The 17,532-nt window shown below is 43.6% G+C and overlaps 1 protein-coding gene across 1 annotated transcript; it reads left to right on the top strand.

The window, feature by feature from the left end:
* The first annotated feature begins 2,046 nt into the window (after positions 1-2,046).
* Positions 2,047-13,184, top strand: OCSTAMP (osteoclast stimulatory transmembrane protein). Its single transcript, XM_077458490.1, has 3 exons — positions 2,047-2,124; positions 10,350-11,400; positions 12,738-13,184. Exons 1-3 carry the CDS (start codon positions 2,087-2,089, stop codon positions 13,110-13,112), a joined length of 1,464 nt encoding a protein of 487 aa, XP_077314616.1. The 5' UTR covers positions 2,047-2,086; the 3' UTR covers positions 13,113-13,184.
* Positions 13,185-17,532: the final 4,348 nt, after the last annotated feature.

Genomic DNA, 17,532 nt, shown 5'->3' with positions numbered 1-17,532 from the left:
TTAAGGTCATGGAGTGGCCTAGCCAGTCTCCAGACCTTAATCCTATAGAACATTTATGGCACAGCTGAAACTTCGAGTTGCCAAACGACAGCCAAGAAGCCTTAAGAATTTAGAGATCTGTAAAAAAGAGTGGACCAAAATCCCTCCTGAGATTTGTGCAAACCGGGTAACCAACTACAAGAAACATCTTAACAAGGGTTTCTCCACCAAGTGTGTTGTTTTGCTTGGGGATCAAATACTTATTTTACTTACTGAACTGCAACTCAATTTATAACATTTGTATCATGTGTGTTTTCTGGCTTTTTGGTTGACATTCTGTTTCTGTCATTTAACCATTTGCCAACCAGCCAGGAGAATGTACTGTACCACGGCAGAATGGCATGGCTGGGCAAAATGACATTATGTTTACGTCACTTTGCCCTGTGGCCACTAGGGGCCTGCTGCTCTCCCCTGGAGCCGATGCGAGTGCCCAACAGTTACGATCACAGCTGGGCTCCCACGATCCCTGCTCACACACCGAGAACCGGGATCTCTGTGTGTAAACACACAGTTTCCAGTTCTCTGAGGGGAGAATAGACAGATCTTCTGTTCATACAAAGTACAACAGTGATCTGTCATCTCCCCTAGTCAGTCCCATCCCCCCCTTCAGTTAGAACACACACTAGGGAACACTATTAACACCTTGATCGCCCCCTAGTGTTGACCCATTCCCTGCCAGTGAGATTTTTACAGTAATCAGTGCATTTTTTATAGCACTGATCGCTGTATAAATGCCAATGGTCCCAAAAATGTGTCAAAAGTGTCTCGATAAAAATAGCAGATCGCCGCCATTACTAGTAAAAAAAAAAGTAATAATAAAAATGCCTTAAAACTATCCCCTATTTTGTAGACGCTATAACTTTTGCGTTTTTTTATCAGCCTAAACTGAGGACACAAATAGTTTTTTTTATATATTTTTGGAGGATATTTATTATAGCAAAAAGTAAAAAATAATGCGTTTTTTTTTTTTCGCTCTTCTTTTGTTTATTGCGCAAAAAATAAAAAACTCGGAGGTGATCAGGACATCAATTTTTTTGTGTGCAACGTCGCACGACCGCGCAAGTGTCAGTTAAAGTGACGCAGTGCCGCATCGCAAAAAAGTGCTCTGTCAGGAAGGGGGTAAAATCTTCCGGGGCTGAAGCGGTTAAAATACACCTATGATAACAATTATAGACCCTTCATTTTTTTTGTAAGAGGGCAAACATACAAAATCTGCAGGGGATAAAATAATTATTTTCCCAACTGTGTATGGAGTGTGTAGTAGGGTGCTAGGGATTTTTGGGTGGAGGTGGGTTGTGTGTAAATGTGCTGGGCAGGGGGGTTGGATGGAAGTGTCTAGGGAAGGTAGAGATTGAGAATGGAAAGGATGAAAGGAGAGGCGTAAGGGTCAGAGAGAGTAATGCCCCATACACACGATCAGACATTCCGATGACAACATTTTTTCCGACGGATTTTGGCCCAAACTTGTCTCGCATACACACAGTCGCACAAAGTTGTCAGAAAATCCGATCGTTCAGAACGAGGTGACTAAACCATGTTCAACGGGACTATAAACGGGCCAATAGCTTTCATCTCGTAATTTATTCTGAGCATGCGCGGCACTTTGTCCGTCGGAATTGTCTACACACAATCGGAATTTAAACGATCGGATTTTGTTGTCGGAAAATTTTAAATCCAGCTCTCAAACTTTGTGTGTCGGAAATGCCGACGGAAAAAGTCAGATGGAGCCCACACACGGTCAGATTTTCCGAGAACACGATCTGAGCGCACATTTTCTGTCGGAAAATCCGACCATGTGTACAGGGCATTAAAGAAAACAGTAATTGAAAATTATGCTCTCTGCGCTTATTTTTTATAAGTGAATGCAAAAGATCTCATTAATCTCTAAATAAGTTCCATAGAACATTGAGGGTTTTTCCTGTAGGAGGTTCAGTAAATTCCCAAGTCAGCAGGGAAGGGGTGTCGTGTAACTTCCTAATAAGTGTGTGAGTTTATAATGTTGTGGGACAGCTCAGACAACAGCTGACACTGACACATACTCACCACGATGCCACCAACTACAATCAGGATCCTCTCCAGATGCAGGTATGTCTCGTCAGATTAACTGAATAAGATTTAAAGGCCAACTCCACCCAAAAAAAAAAAAAGGTTTGGGTGGTCTGGATCTTTTTTATCTCTAATGGGACAGCAAGATTGGAATTGCCCATTTATTTAACATCTATATGTATTTTCTGATCCATCAAGAAACTGTGATGTCATCATTTGACTTTATATCCACTAGGATGATTGGATGGAACTAGAATCTGTGGAGGCTGATAGTTTGCCCTTGGAGGACCAAGGGATAGAAGTGGTGGGTACGTGACTAGGGGGGAGCTGACATTTAGGAGCGTATTTCTAAAAAAAAATGAACAGGGCTATTCATTCTGCGAAAACTGCATGTATATTTGTTCTGTGTAAATGCTGACAAAATCCAAAGTTCCTAAGCTATTTTCTCTTCAGGTTGGATGTTCTTTGCACATATTAATAGAGTGAAACTGGAAAATAATGCAATATTGCCACCAGATGGCGCGAACGACCATAATAATTAAAGTGATTTACAAGGTGATCATTTACAAACAACCCATTCAGTTTGAAATTGAAATGAAAGGCAAAACATTTGTGCGTAGATATAAAAAAAGATTATAAATAACTTTTTCCCCTTTTTTTATAAGTGATCACATTCCCTCTGTTCTCAGCTGCATCAGACGTGGTGGAGGAGAAACAGTAGCACACTAGGGTTCCCAGTGAATGGCTGTGCAGGGGTGTGTGTCAGGACATGTCTTATCATTGGAGGAGAGGAGACTGAGCTCCCAGTACAGATAGAGAACTAACCACGATGTGCTCTCATGCCTAGTGTGGTCAGTTTTTCATAGGAAAGCAGAGGGACTCGCAGGAACACCAGTGATTTCACATAAAATAAGCAATAAAAAGAGAACCAATATGTTTTCATACAAGTACATGGTACAGCAGGCATATATTGGGAATTTGAAATGCTAGGGTAACAAACGCTTTAAATAAATATTTTCTATGATCATCAGCTCCGCACAGTGGCCGTAAAGTGGTATTCACCTGATTCATTCTATTCTTATGAATGAAGAACATCTGACCTGGAGAGAAAATAGCTTAGAGACATTCAAGTCACAGGATACATAGCTCTAATTTTTTTTATTTTTATTTTAGAAATACACCCCTTAGAGTTGAGCTCATCATGAAGAAGCCCTGAGTAACCAATCAGCCATCCTTTTTCAGTACTAATCTAAAGTGCTACATCCTTATTAACTGTTAAGGGCTATGCTATTGCCATCGCCATCCGCAGAACTTTTTTTGGGGGGCATAATTTTAAGGTCACCCATGCTCTGCCCCATTTTGACAATGTCATTATCACATTCAGAGACTGCAGACATAGTACAGGGGATGGTCAGAGACTGCAGACGTAGTACAGGGGATGGTCAGAGACTGCAGACGTAGTACAGGGGATGGTCAGAGACTGCAGACATAGTACAGGAGATGGTCAGAGACTGCAGACGTAGTACAGGAGATGGTCAGAGACTGCAGCGTTACCAGTGCCCATAAAATGCAGCCTGATCAGTGCCCATGGAATGCAGTCTTACCAGTGCCCATTAAAGGCAGCCTTACCAGTGCCCATGAAATGCAGCCTGATCAATGCCCATAAAATGCAGCCTGATCAGTGCCCGTGAAGTGCAGCCTTACCAGTGCCCATGAAATGCAGCCTGATCAGTGGCCATGGAATGCAGCCTGATCACACAGAGCGGCGATCTCCCACTCCTTCATGGAGCTTGGATTCAAATATCCCGGCAGCCGCTGTAATTCCACCTCCTAGACTGGCTCCAATGGTACACGTCACACTAATTCAATGTCCCAGCATTGGATCAGTGTTCTGTCTATCACAGGAGTTCGGTCAGCTGCTGTTCGGTTTGACAGAACACCGCCGAACACTCCGTGACACAGTGGGAGACCACTGTGTGTGGCACTGACATACACGAGGAGGGAGGGGAGGACTCTGGCACTTGAGCTTCAGCGCTCTCCCTCTACCTCGGCCTGCGGTGGTGGGATCAGTCCTGGATCCACTACCTGATTCCGCGGAGGGGGGTTCACTTGATCCCCCTTGCGGACGCCCATGGCTATTGTTATTGCCAATACTGCTCTTGTACTGCTGTATTGAAGTAAGTAAGCTTTTATCGGTTACTAAAACCTTAGTGTGCTTGGGGAATGGACAATAACTTCTGATTGGTTGCTTTTAGCTTTTGCTGTTAACAAATTACTCTTGCTTTCGGTTGTAAATGCTTATAGGCAGGGCCACAACAAAACTGCACCCATCCACACACTGCCTCAGCATATAGTGCGCTCTTGTTAGAAAAAAATGGCTTCAGCTTGGTTTCCTATCCTCCTCCTCCTAACATGTTTCGCCCGAAAAGGGCTTATTCGATAGAGGCTTCTACGGACAGGCGCCATTAGTTGTAGTCCTCAATGTGTGAGTATTTATCCCAACCAGCACTTCCAAACATTGTGGCCAGTTGATTGAGATAACAGATTGGGGCATTTGAGTGGTATCAATGTATTTGGCTTATAGGCAGGACCGTTTGAAGAAAACCCCACTATTTTCTTATATCCCCTGAACATTATATCCCCTATGCGCTGAACATCCTTAAGACAACTGCAGAAGGTCAGGGCCAAATGCTGGAAATATAAGAAGTCACCTAGTGATTCCAACTACTTGCCTTGACTCAGAACTGAAATATACCTGTATATATTTTTGATAGCTGAACTTTTTTGGATGGATTCATACCTATGCATGTTGCCATGGGTTATAAATGTGTTTCCCGGGATGGGGGGACCATCCCATTCAGAATTGTAAACAGTGTATCAGAACCTTTAAGGAACTATAATGCATAGATGTTAATTGTGGTGCACTGCATTGGCTAAAAAAAAAAGGAACATATGCAAGAGCTAAAAAATTTGTGGACGACCAGCCATTAGCCCTTGTACACACGGTCGGTGATTCAGTCGGAATGTTTCCTATTGGACCGTTTTGTCGGATATTCCTGTTTCCGATGGACCAATTTTTCCAACTTGCCGGTAAAATTTTCCAACAAAATGCTCCGATCGGACATACTCCGATCATGTGTAGCCTACTCCGATGGACAAAGTGCCACGCATGCTCAGACCAAATTCCTAGACCAAAGCTACTGGCTACTAGCCTGAACGTAGTCCCGTCCTAACGAAATAACGTCATCACGTTATGTACAATCGGATTTTCCGACAACTTAGTCCGACCGTGTGTATGCAACATCACTTCCGGACCTCTTACGGAATTAATCCGTCTGAATTACTCCAACGGATTTGGTTGTCGGAATCTCCGACCGTGTGTACAAGGACCCCCCTCCAAAGGATTCAGTCCATGTGTTTTCAGTGAAGGGTTCATACAAAGACATTTTAGGCAACTGTAGTTTTCAAACCTTTTGGTAAACGTTTGGTGAAGATTATTTTCTTTTCCCGGGATGACTGTGCCCTTGTATGCAAAACCAGTGCCATAAAGACCTGGTTTGATGAGTTTGGGGTGGAGGAATTTGTATTTCCTGCTCAGAGCCCTGACTTCAACCCTACTGAACACTTTCGGGATTCAGATGGCAATCCAGGTCTTTTCATCCAAGATCCGTACCTGACTTCACAAATGCAGATGGTGAACCAGGCCTTCTCATTCACCATCAGTACCTGACCTCAAAAATGGCTGCAAATTTACACAAACACAACGCCGAAATCTTCAGGAAAGAATTCTCAGAAGGGTTGAGGCTGTTAATAAAGCAAAGGGAGCAATAGGGGCGTGATCTTGGAAAAGGATGTCCAATAAGCTCACACAGGTGTGACGGTCAGGTGTGCTTAAACCTCTGGCCATATGGTGTACTCTTGTTGGTGCATGGAAACCTTAATTGGAAAAAAAAAATTGTCAGATTCAATTCAATGCACTGCATAATGAGTCAAAACTGGCATGTGCAGGTTTGAATGGGCCCTTAAAACACATTTTCTGCTTAAGTGATGTATTCCATTCTGAGCCAATGCATACATGAAATGAATAGTCTTTGATAGTGTCATATAATCACCTTTTAATGACCCATTTATTTGGACTCATTAGATGTCACCGTCCTCAAGCCTTCAAGCTATAGAAAAAAAAATCCTCCCTAATGCTGAATACCCTACTTATCAAGCTACAGTACAAAACACAGACTGATAAAACCTCTACCTGGAGCATTTTCAAAACACTAATGTATTTCCAGCCAGCTCTTCGCCCATACACAAACAGACAAAGAATGCACAAACACATTAAGCTATTAGAGAAAAAAAACTGCTCTTAACTCATCAAAGCTTAACAGTAAAAAAAAAAAATACGTCCCCAAGAAAGTAGGAGGAAGGATACCTAAACTATGGGTTAAAGGGGTTGTAAAGTCATTTTTAATTTTTTTTTAAAATAACAAACATATTATACTTACCTCCACTGTGCAGCTCGTTTTGCACAGAGTGGCCCCGAACCTGCTCTTCTGGGGTCCCTCAGCGGCTGTCTCGGCTTCCTCCCACAAGTACTTCTCACGTTCATGCAAGCTCCCTCGCATGGTGAGAAGCACCTGCGGGCATGCTCCCGTGATACAGCCGGCAGCTATAGCCGCTCGCTGTATCCCTCGGCCCCGCCCCCGAGGTGTGGCGTCATTGGATGTGATTGACAGCAGTGCGAGCCAATGGCTGCGCTGCTTTCAATCCATCCACTCCAGCCAATCAGCGGCCAGGCTGAGGACGTCGGGGGCGAGCGTGGGACTTTCGAGGGGTAGGGTAAGTAAAACGGGGGGACTGGGGGGGCAGGCACTGTGAGATGTTTTTTCACCTTAATGCATAGAATGCATTAAGGTGAAAAAATATTTACGTTTACAACCCCTTTAAAAAACGAACAAAAAAAATGAACGGGTTGCCCACTTAAAACATTTTTTGTATTTAACTTGTTGGACACTGGTGAGCATGGGCGTCCGCAGGTAGGGGCAAGGGGGGTCAAGTGCCCCCCCTGGAGTCAAGGATCAGATCTTAAATTCAGCACAGTTGCGTCACTATCGGGGTGCGGGCAGCCCACACCCGGGTGCCATCCGCCAGTGGGGTGACACCATCAAAGTGCTGTCAAGCCCCCCCCCCATCAGTGTAGTGTGACTTTGGTTCTTTTCCCGGGTCAGTCCAGCAGAGAACTCGGCGCTGTGGCAGGAGAAAGGTGAGCTGCGGGCTGTCAGAGGTTTCTCCCGCTTGCCCCCCCCCCTTTTCCTGTCACGGAGAAGAGACGGCGGCTCTCATCTGGTTCCCCTAGCTTCCTGCCCACTCCGTTCCTTCCCTATTGGGCACAACTGAGAGCCAATTAAAGGAGACTAGGAGAGGAGAGCATCATGGGACATGCAGTCCTAAAGATTGGTGGCCCCATTTTCCGCAGGGAGGAGGCCACAGCTCGATCAAGAGAGAGATTGAGAGACTGCAGCCTGGAAAACAGCTGAGGGAGAGAATGCTAGAGGACAAAGAACAAGGAATGTGCTGCCCAGCACCACCAGAGAGAGAGCCACGCTGCCCAGCACCACCAGAGAGACATGCTGCCCAGCACCACCAGAGAGACATGCTGCCCAGCACCACCAGAGTGAGACATGCTGCCCAGCACCACCAGAGAGAGACATGCTGCCCAGCACCACCAGAGAGAGAGAGACTGAGCCACTACTAGGGTACAGACATGCTACAATACTGACCAGTCGCCCCCAGGGAACCCAGAGCGAGTGATCATCCGGCCGGAGGGATCACTGCTGTAGTTTTTCTGGGTCTGGTAAGAGGGGCTGTTGGCCATTTTACATTACTTATCCTAGGGACTGTACTACGTCTGCAGTCTCTGACCATGATAATGTGATAATGACATTGTTGAAAAGCGGCGGTGCATGGGTAACCCTAAAATTATGCCCCCCCCCGAAAAAAGTTCTGCAGACGCCCATGCTGGTGAGATGAACCATACCTCAAGATAGCACTTCATTTTCAATAATATAAAAAGATGAAAATAGAATATTAAGATTAGGACTCTCATGGAATGGTTGCAGCAAATGGATTGAGCTGGGGACTCAAGTAAACATTTTGCTACTGAATTCTCTAAAATAAGGAGATATGTTATTCAGTCTAGGTCTTACTTCATAAATACATGTTCCTACATCAGACCCCAAAATATTTGGTGCCACATCCCCAACCAATGATAACATTAACGGAAACCGGGAAGACACCCGGACTTTTTAGGCACCCAAAGTAAATACAGGCGATCCCCTAGTTACAAACATCTGACTTACAAACGACTCCTACTTACAAAAGGAGCGAGGCAACAGGAAGTGACAGGAAATCTACCCCTAGGAAGGGAAATTCACTCCAGTAAGAGTTTATATGGGAAAAAGGTACCCCCCACTGATGCTTTATCACCCATCTTTGTTCCCACAACAACCAAAAATTTTCAAAATCCAATTGTTATTGGGACAGAAAGTGAAGTGAAATCTTCTGAACAGGGACACAGACAGCAAAACAAACGTTACAGGGGTGTTAACCCTTCCCTATGCTATCCAAAAAGATTAAAACATTTTTTTTGGGCTGGAACTTCACTTAAAAAAGGTACCTGTTGTGACCTACAAACAGATTCAACTTAAGAAAACAAACCTACAGACCCTATTTTGTTTGTAACCCGGGGACCGCCTGTACCAATTTTTTTAGTTAAAAGTTACAAAGCCTTTATTAACCTCATAAGATTAAAAAGTCACCCCAAAGGGCTATATAAGCACAAGATATACAAAGATAAAATCACGTAAAATGGTAGTGAACCATCATCACTTAAACTATATCCCAGAGAGCCAAAGGTAAGAGACAAACCAGTCACAAGTACTATCGCCAAGAGTGGTAGAGGTAGAGGGGTCTTTTACCTTTGGCTTTCTGGAATCCCCTTCCATCTGGTAGATTGCCATATATTAACCTTTCTTGGAATGTTTATACTCCATTTTTTCTGTAGGAGCCCAGACATTGGATCGAATGTCATTGCGCAGCCTATTGTTATCCCTTGTGTAGTCTTGGGTATATCTCTGGAGGTTATTTGATTAAATACACTCTACCTATCTCATGTTCTTTGATGTACAATTGTTTGATAAACAGTTAGTGATACCAACCGCTAGGCTTGTGCAAAACGAAATTCGGCCAAATTTTGCATGTTTCGGACATTCGGATGCATCCGAATATCCAAATAAAAAAATGACGAATAACAACGAATACGGAAGAAATATAACGAATGAATTCGAATTAATTCGACATGATTTGGTAATTCTTTAAAGATCTAATGAAACAAAAGGTCAGCTCAAAGTAAATCTTATAGTCCAATCAGCTAATTAATTTTGTGCCGGAGGATGGATTACTGGCAAAGTGCATTCCTGAGAACTGAGTTAGAAGGGTGTTGTATTGTATTTGAGCCGAGGAGAAGAGACGTTGTCATTGTGTGTGTTAAAAGATTCAATAAACAAACGACTTTCCAAACTACGAATCATTATCACGAATGTATATACATACATAAATAGCGAATTTCAACAAATACGAACGAATTAATTCGACACTCTACGAATAATAACCAATTAACCGAAAACGTATTAACGTAACATAACAAATATAACAGAACAAAATGATGTATATTACGAATGACAACGAACCTAAACTAAACAAAATTTTCCGATGTGCACAAGTCTACCAACCGCCCCGAGGAAGACATATGCTATTGAAAAGTTGGAACTTGTCAAGGTATTATGTACATCTGGCACTCCCTTTGGAGTATCATGGATATGGTTTAAGTGATAGTTCAATACCATTTTTTGTAATTTTTATCTTTGAATATGTACTTTTTTCTTGTGTTTATGTAGCCCTCTGGGCGACTTTTTAATCTTATGAGGTTAATAAGGGCTTTGTACCTTTTAATTAAAACATTTGGTATTTACTTTGGGTGTCTAAAAAGTCCCGGTATCTTCTCTGTTTCCTTTAATGTTATCTCGGTCTTACTTCTACTTCTACTTACCTGCTACATTTTTGGGTATGTTTAAATTACTCTATATCTGAATAGGATTATAAAAATATACTCCAGGCAAACAGACAAATCCTTAGTAGAAATACACATACTTTATAGGAAACAATTTTAACTTGCTATGGCCTTTTAATATGTGTTTCTCTTTACCTTACAGATCAGGCTGGGCATATTTTCGGACTGCCATCTATCCAAGAGTCCATGCCTTTGCATTGGAAGTTTCTGAGGCATATTCCCTCCCTGTGCCAAGAGACTGGAGGCAAACCTTACTGCTGGTCTTAACGTGTTCCATTATGTCATCTTTATCTGGAATTTTCCTTTTCACCTGGCTATTTCATTCCCTACTCTATGATCATTTCCCTGCCTTTGTGTTGTCTACCATCTCAGCCCTTCTTCTCTGGGGACTCCTCGTCCTTGTTCACCCCATTCGTTGCATGTTGACCATCATGATCCCAACTCTCGGCACCAAACAAGGCTCTCGATTATTGCTGTCGACCTGTTTCATGGTCATAGCTCTGAACATCATTCCTAATATCTTGCAAAACCTCAAAACCATCTTTCAGATATTCCGCTGCATTTCTCAGCACTCTACGGAGCAAATATTAAACTCCACCGAAAGCTTCACGGATCTTGCTCATGATCTGAAAAACCTGGTGACGGACACTACCTGTACCATGGCGAAACTGAGTGGGAAGTTTGCTCCAGAGGTCAACATTGTATCCCAAGTCAATGCCTCTGCAGTATCTAATGTGATAACTCAAGCAGGGAACAGGCTGAAGGTCAACTTTGAAACTGTAGAATCACTTTTCAAAGATATCATGCTTACGGCCAATAGAGTTATGGCTGGGCTTTTCATCGTCTACACATTGGTAGGTACGACTTGGTACTTACGAAGCTACTTAACCAACATTAAGTTTGACAACAAGTACATTACATGTCAGCTGGAGCAGCTGGCCAAGAAGAAGAAAGTATCAAATCTGGCCCGTGTCTCCTCGATTAAACTGATTAAATCAACAGGTTTTAAGATGTCCAAGAAGGAGCTTGGGGCCAGTTTGTTCCGCTGTCTGGTGATTTTGCTGTTTGTCCTACTAACGATGCTGATCATAACCACGGACCACATAGTCTTCCAGTTTACTGTAGCTGTTAGCCAATGGGTGGATAGTCTACCATCTCTACAAGTGTCGTTTGATTTGAAATATCAAGCAGATGTAAGTATCATTAAAATAATCCTATTGTGACAGAAATATCTAATAAAAATGTCTAGGCACTAACCATCTGATCTCTATTGAAGGGGAGCATTCATGTTTAGAATGGCTGAGCCTCCTTTTTAGCAAAGATCATGCTGATCACCAAAGCCCTAGGCCAGTTAAGGCAAACCTTGGAACCCCAGAAGTTTTGGAACTACATTTCCCATGATGCTCCACTACACTGCAGAGTGCCAGAGCATCATGGGAAATGTAGTTCCAAAACATCTGGGGTGCCACAGTTCACCATCACTGCCCTAGGTTAAGATCATGTGACCAAAGCCCTAGACATTTAATCACGTGATCATCCCCAGAGAAGGTTATTTATTTCTGCCAACAAGATTGTGAACAAAACTTTATGCTAACATGTAATTATTAGTACAGGTTATCATAAGAGAAACCTTACATAGCTGTTATTCTGACCTGCTGCCTTTAATATTTTGATTTACCGGCCCAGAACAAGTATGCAAATCAGGAAGGTTGGAGAAGTGTCTGAGGTCCTTATCTAATACTTGCTCTTGGGTTTTGAATCAAATTATTGACACAAAAGGACCAGCATGACAGCCAAGCATTTTCAGACAGAGAAGAGAGCAATGGTCGCCATACTCTATGCTCCAAACTGCAGCCCTGGGGCCAGATGAGGCCCATTGATTGCTTTTATCCAGCCCTTGGGGCACAATTCCTTCCATGAACACCAACAATGGGGCATAATTCCTTCCACCGATACCACGGATGGCCCACAATTCCTCCCACTGACACCTACTCCTTCCATTGACACCAGCGAAAGGGCATAATTTCTCTCACTGACACCAATAATGGGCCAGAATTTCTCCCACTGACACCAATGATGGGGCAGAATTCCTCCCACTGACACCAATGGTTGGGCAGAATTCCTGCCATTGACACCAACAACGGGGCACAATTCCTTCCACTGACACCAAAGACTGGGCAAAATTCCTTCCACTGACACCAATGATGGGGCAGAATTCCTGCCATTGACACAGATGATGGGACACTATTCCTCCAAATTACACCAACAATGGGGCACTATTCCTTCCACTGACAGTGATGGGGCACTAATCCTCCAAAGAACACCAAAGATAGGCCATTGTTTATTCCCACTGGACACTAGGACATTTTCTGGTGGAGAACGGGTATTGAAGCCCTCTTTTACCCTTTTACATTTATGCAACAGGGAGTTGGAGTGCAGACGGCCACCATTTTGTTAAAATCAAACAGCTCTTTCTTGAAGAATATGTGTGTTTGCTATAAATGGTCATTTATACCTTTTGTGTTTGTAGGTGACCGTCTTACGAGTTTTCAATATAAAGCATGTCACCTATTCCCGAGTACATGAGTTGAATGTGACTTTTTTTTCCCCACACTGTAACCGGCCGGCAAGCCCACCAGAGAAATCCACTATGGCAGCAATTGGCCTCATCTACTGCGTTTTATTTGCTATGGTCTTTTTGGAAGCCTACGCCCAACGCTTGTGCCGAAAGATCTCTGCTATGTTTTACAGAAGGAGGGAGGAAGAAAGAATTCAATACTTGTTAGATCAGATCCAGAAAAAGCTTCAAGATGGTCCACAGAACTCAGAGGATTGGCTCTCTAATGAGGCCAGTGCAGATTTCAGGATTGTAGAATCACCGGTCTCCTTTATAACACTTCCTTAAGAGCACACTACAGACTTTTATGCCATATTTATTTGATCAGAATAATGTGAATAATTTCATCAGTGAATGTTAATTTATGCTTCTTTATATAGTTTGTAGCTATTTATTTATACATAAGTTAAACCATTACATGGGCAGGCTCTGCTTCTTCCTTGGTAGTTCTGCACAGGGACTGTACTTTACTGCTTCTCTCACACAGTCTACCAGTTAGGTCTGACTTGACTGAAAGGAACAGACCCTCGTAAGGGATGACTATTTTAACAGCCATTAATGTAGGATGGCAATCAAATTATAGAGCACAAAGTAAGCAAAAAAGAAAAAGTCACAGAAGCATGTAGGGTAAGGCTACAGGTTCACTTTAATGACTGCCCCACCAGCTGCGTAGTGAAGAGAGGAACCCCTATGTAGGTCCAAGTTGTGACTTGGAGCTTAAACAGAGCTGGTATTCACCCCACATCTCCACGTGACAGTGGTGAGTGTCTGAGCAGTCAATCACCAAGCTCCAGTTCTGTAACGTGATGAAGTTAGGGAAATCACACATTTCCCCATACCCAGAAGTACTAAAAATGTGTCCTTATTTCCAGGGGCTAAATGGAGCAGTGAGAGTGTGAAAGGGATAATATGTGCAGATGGGGTTACCTTTAAAACCCAACTCTGGACTCTGTACTCCCCCTCTGTGCTACCCCCCATGCAGGGCTGGACTGGGACAAATTAATTTGGCCCTGGACTTCATCCAGACCGGCCCACTTTAATTTTGCAAACACACACAAAAACAGTATATAAACTGTACGCAATTGCGCAAAAAAGTCCCTACAGAGCCCCCCTTACATCAGGGTCCCCAGAGAGCCCCTCCTTACATTAGGGTCCCCAGAGAGCCCCCCACTTACAACAGAGTCCCCAGAGAGCCTCCACCTTACATTAAGGTCCCCAGAGAGCCCCCCACTTACATCAGGGTCCCCAGAGAGCCTCTGTCTTACTTCAGGGTCCCCAGAGAGCCCCTCCTTACATCAGGGTACCCAGAGAGCCTCCCACTTACATCAGAGCCCCAGAGAGCCTCCGCCTTACATCAAGGTACCCAGAGAGCCCCTCCTTACATCAGGGTCCCCAGAGAGCCTCCCCATTACATCCGGGTCCCCAGAGAGCCTCTCCCTTACATCAGGTTCCCCAGAGAGCCTCCCTCTTACATCAGGGTCCCAAGAGAGACCTTATTACATCAGGGTCACCAGAGAGAGGGCAGGCAGTGAGAGCTGCCTGCCCACTCTCCAGCTCTCCCATGCTGCCTGCCACATGGCTGCAGAGAGCCCATGGCCCGGTAGTGGGCCGGGACCCTGTGGTTGGGGACTCCTGGTCTGAATCAGGGCTATGGGCCCCATATTCAGGGCTATAGCCCCAAAAGCCCCCCCTAGCAATGCCACTGAAACCAGCCCACTGAGCCATCGGTCCACCGGGAAACTCCCGGTAGTCCCGATGGCCAGTACATGCCTCCCTCCATGTACAGTTTGTATTGCTTTTTGCTAAAATACTTACTTTTTACAGATGTCTTCTAGCCAGTGCTTAGCTCCTCTCCTGATCTTCTCCAATGGTGGGCAGTCCGCAGTCATGGACCCATAATGCCCTTAATTTACAACTTGTCCTCTTTGTTAAAGTGAAAGGAAGGGCTATACCATTACCCAACCCATGCCACCAGCACATAAGGGAGTTGGATTGTATCTCTCTTGCACAGAGCAGAGGCCCAGATCTTTACTGGTCTGATGTGCTCCCTGAACACTGCTCCAATAAAGGGAGCTATTGATCAGAGCAGTGTTCAGGGGACATGCAGGGCCATCTTTAATATTGATTGGGCCCTGGGCAAAAATTTTCTTAGGGCCCCCTCCCCCCATGCAATTTCGCTCTCCATTTTCTCTGAGACATACAATAAATAACAGCTAGACTTAAAATCAGTTTACTGTATCAGATCAGGCAGCAATTGCGATTGTTTGCCAGAGGTTACAGCATATCATTACTGCTTACTGACTGGTTGCTAGAGGTTACAGCACTCCTTAAGGCTCACTGATTAGTTGCTAGAGGTTATAGCACATGATTTCTGCTTGTTGATTGGCTGCTAGAGATTACTGTACAGTAATACTGCTCACTGGTTGCTGTAGATTATAGCAAATCATCTTCTCACTGCAGGGGGGCACGATATACATATGAATGCTGCCTTATTTACATATTAACTCAGTTGGCTTCAGCTATTTACATATGCATGTCACTGCTATTTACATATAAATGCCGGTTATTTACATGTAAACACAGGGTCTGCGGGTGAGTCATCTGTACACAACAATAGGTCAGAGCTGGGCAGCATTAGTAGAAGCACTTCACACTGAGATATCAGGACACAGCACAGGACTAAAACCTCAAGGGACAATGGAATGTAAACTGGAATAGTTGGCAAGTATGCGGCAGCTGCTTTGGGCCCCACAACAATGACAGGGACCAGGGCAGCTGCCCCTTTTGCCCTCCCTTAAAGACGGCCCTGGGGACATGTCAGACCGCTGAGAGGCCGAGTCACTGCTTTGTGTGACAGATGCATGGTCCGACTCTCCTATGTGCTGGCAGAACAGGATGTTTTTTTTTACCTTTGCTGCTACATTTAGCAGTATCAAAAACTAACAGAGCCCCATATTTATTATTGGCTGCATTACACTTGAATGGGAAGTAAAAAATAATCAGGGTATAGCTGGGCTTTAAAAGAATTGACCTGGAGTTGGGCTTTAGAGTTAACTTATTGCTTTACCCTGCATGGCCTATGACTTTCACATTTTTATCGGGGGCTGACTCAGCTCACCCAACACCAGCTATAAGTAAAATATTACTTTTGTGTGGATCTAATGGGGGGAAAAAAATCTGCACGGCATCTTATGTATCGATTTTAACAAAACCAAAGTTATCCTTTTAAAATGAGGAGAGATCATGTCTAGACAACTCTTAAGCTGCACACCTGGTTATCTACCTCCTGGCTCTGAACACCCCCTACCCCCAGAGACTCTCAAATCCAAGATCAAGAACATCCTCATGCCTGCTCCACATACGTCATGATTAAGTGGAACATCTGCTGCATCCCCTGTCCTTTCCACAATGGCATTCGTCTCTTCACTTCCCCTTCTCTCTGTTTGTCTGTTATAAATATAAGATGAAGCCATTGTCCAAGGCTGCCGAGAAGATCTTGAACCAAGAACGGTCACAGCTTGACCGTGTTTTATTTAAGACCTGACTTTTAAAGCGAGGCATATTCTCTCAGACCCCAACCTTTCCGTCTGCTTTCAAATCCTCTTTACATAAAGAACTGTGCGATCTGAGAAATATGTCACAATAAAATGTGCCTGTCACCACGACACAAGGGAGGTGGGCTTTTATATATCCTGCTTTCCAAAGTGCACTACACATATACTTACCTGGACAAATATTTATCATCTATTATCTATCTATCTAAGCCCTTGTACACACGGTCCGAGATTCCGACGGAATGTGTCCTATCGGACCATTTTGTCAGATATTCCGGCTGTGTGTGGTCTGCATCGGACTGTTTCCATCGGAATATCCGACGGACCAAGTTTTCCAACTTGCCGGTAAAATTTTCCGACAAAATTCTCCTATCGGACATACTCCGATCATGTGTAGCCTACTCCGACGGACAAAGTGCCACGCATGCTCAGATCAAATTCCTAGACCAAAAAGTTATTGGCTACTAGCCTGAACGTAGTCCCGTCGTAACGAAATAACGTCATCACGTTATGTACAATCGGATTTTCCGACAACTTAGTCCGACCATGTGTATGCAACATCACTTCCGGACCTCTTCCGGAATTAATCCTTTGTAATTACTCCGACGGATTTGGTAGTCGGAATCTCCAACCTTGTGTACAAGGGCTAAGGTTAGGACTAGAGATGATTGCCTACATTATATCATTATTTAGTCATCGATTCATCTTGATCTACCTAATTATGTTATGTCTATGGAATAATCTATTGTCTATCTAATGATCATCTATCTATTATCTATCTATTTACTTTATATCTGTCTAAAGATCTATCTATCTATCTAAAGATCTACTATATCTATATAATGTACTATGTATCTATATACAAAGAGGAAAAGTTCAGGACTTTAACCACTTAAGCCCCGGACCAATTTGCAGCCAAAGGACCAGGCCCCTTTTTGCGTTTCGGCACTGCGTCGCTTTAACTGACAATTGCGCGGTCGTGCGACATGGCTCCCAAACAAAATTGGCGTCCTTTTTTTCTCACAAATAGAGCTATCTTTTGGTGGTATTTGATCACCTCTGCGGTTTTTATTTTTTGCGCTATAAACAAAAATAGAGCGACAATTTTGAAAAAAATAATAATATTATATTAATATTAATAATAATAATATTTT

This window comes from Lithobates pipiens, unplaced genomic scaffold (genome assembly GCF_037356315.1).
Source record: "Lithobates pipiens isolate NorthernLeopardFrog02 unplaced genomic scaffold, aLitPip1_a1.2 Scaffold_28, whole genome shotgun sequence".
NCBI classification, from domain to species: domain Eukaryota; kingdom Metazoa; phylum Chordata; class Amphibia; order Anura; family Ranidae; genus Lithobates; species Lithobates pipiens.
This window is presented reverse-complemented; position numbering and strand designations above follow the sequence as displayed.

What these genes read in the sequence shown, in the direction of transcription:
- OCSTAMP (XM_077458490.1), top strand. Translation starts at nt 2,087, where the DNA reads ATGCCACCAACTACAATCAGGATCCTCTCCAGATGCAG. An exon ending in AGGATCCTCTCCAGATGCAG is followed by an intron (nt 2,125 to 10,349) that starts GTATGTCTCGTC and finishes TTTACCTTACAG; the next exon opens with ATCAGGCTGGGCATATTTTC. An exon ending in ATTTGAAATATCAAGCAGAT is followed by an intron (nt 11,401 to 12,737) that starts GTAAGTATCATT and finishes TTGTGTTTGTAG; the next exon opens with GTGACCGTCTTACGAGTTTT.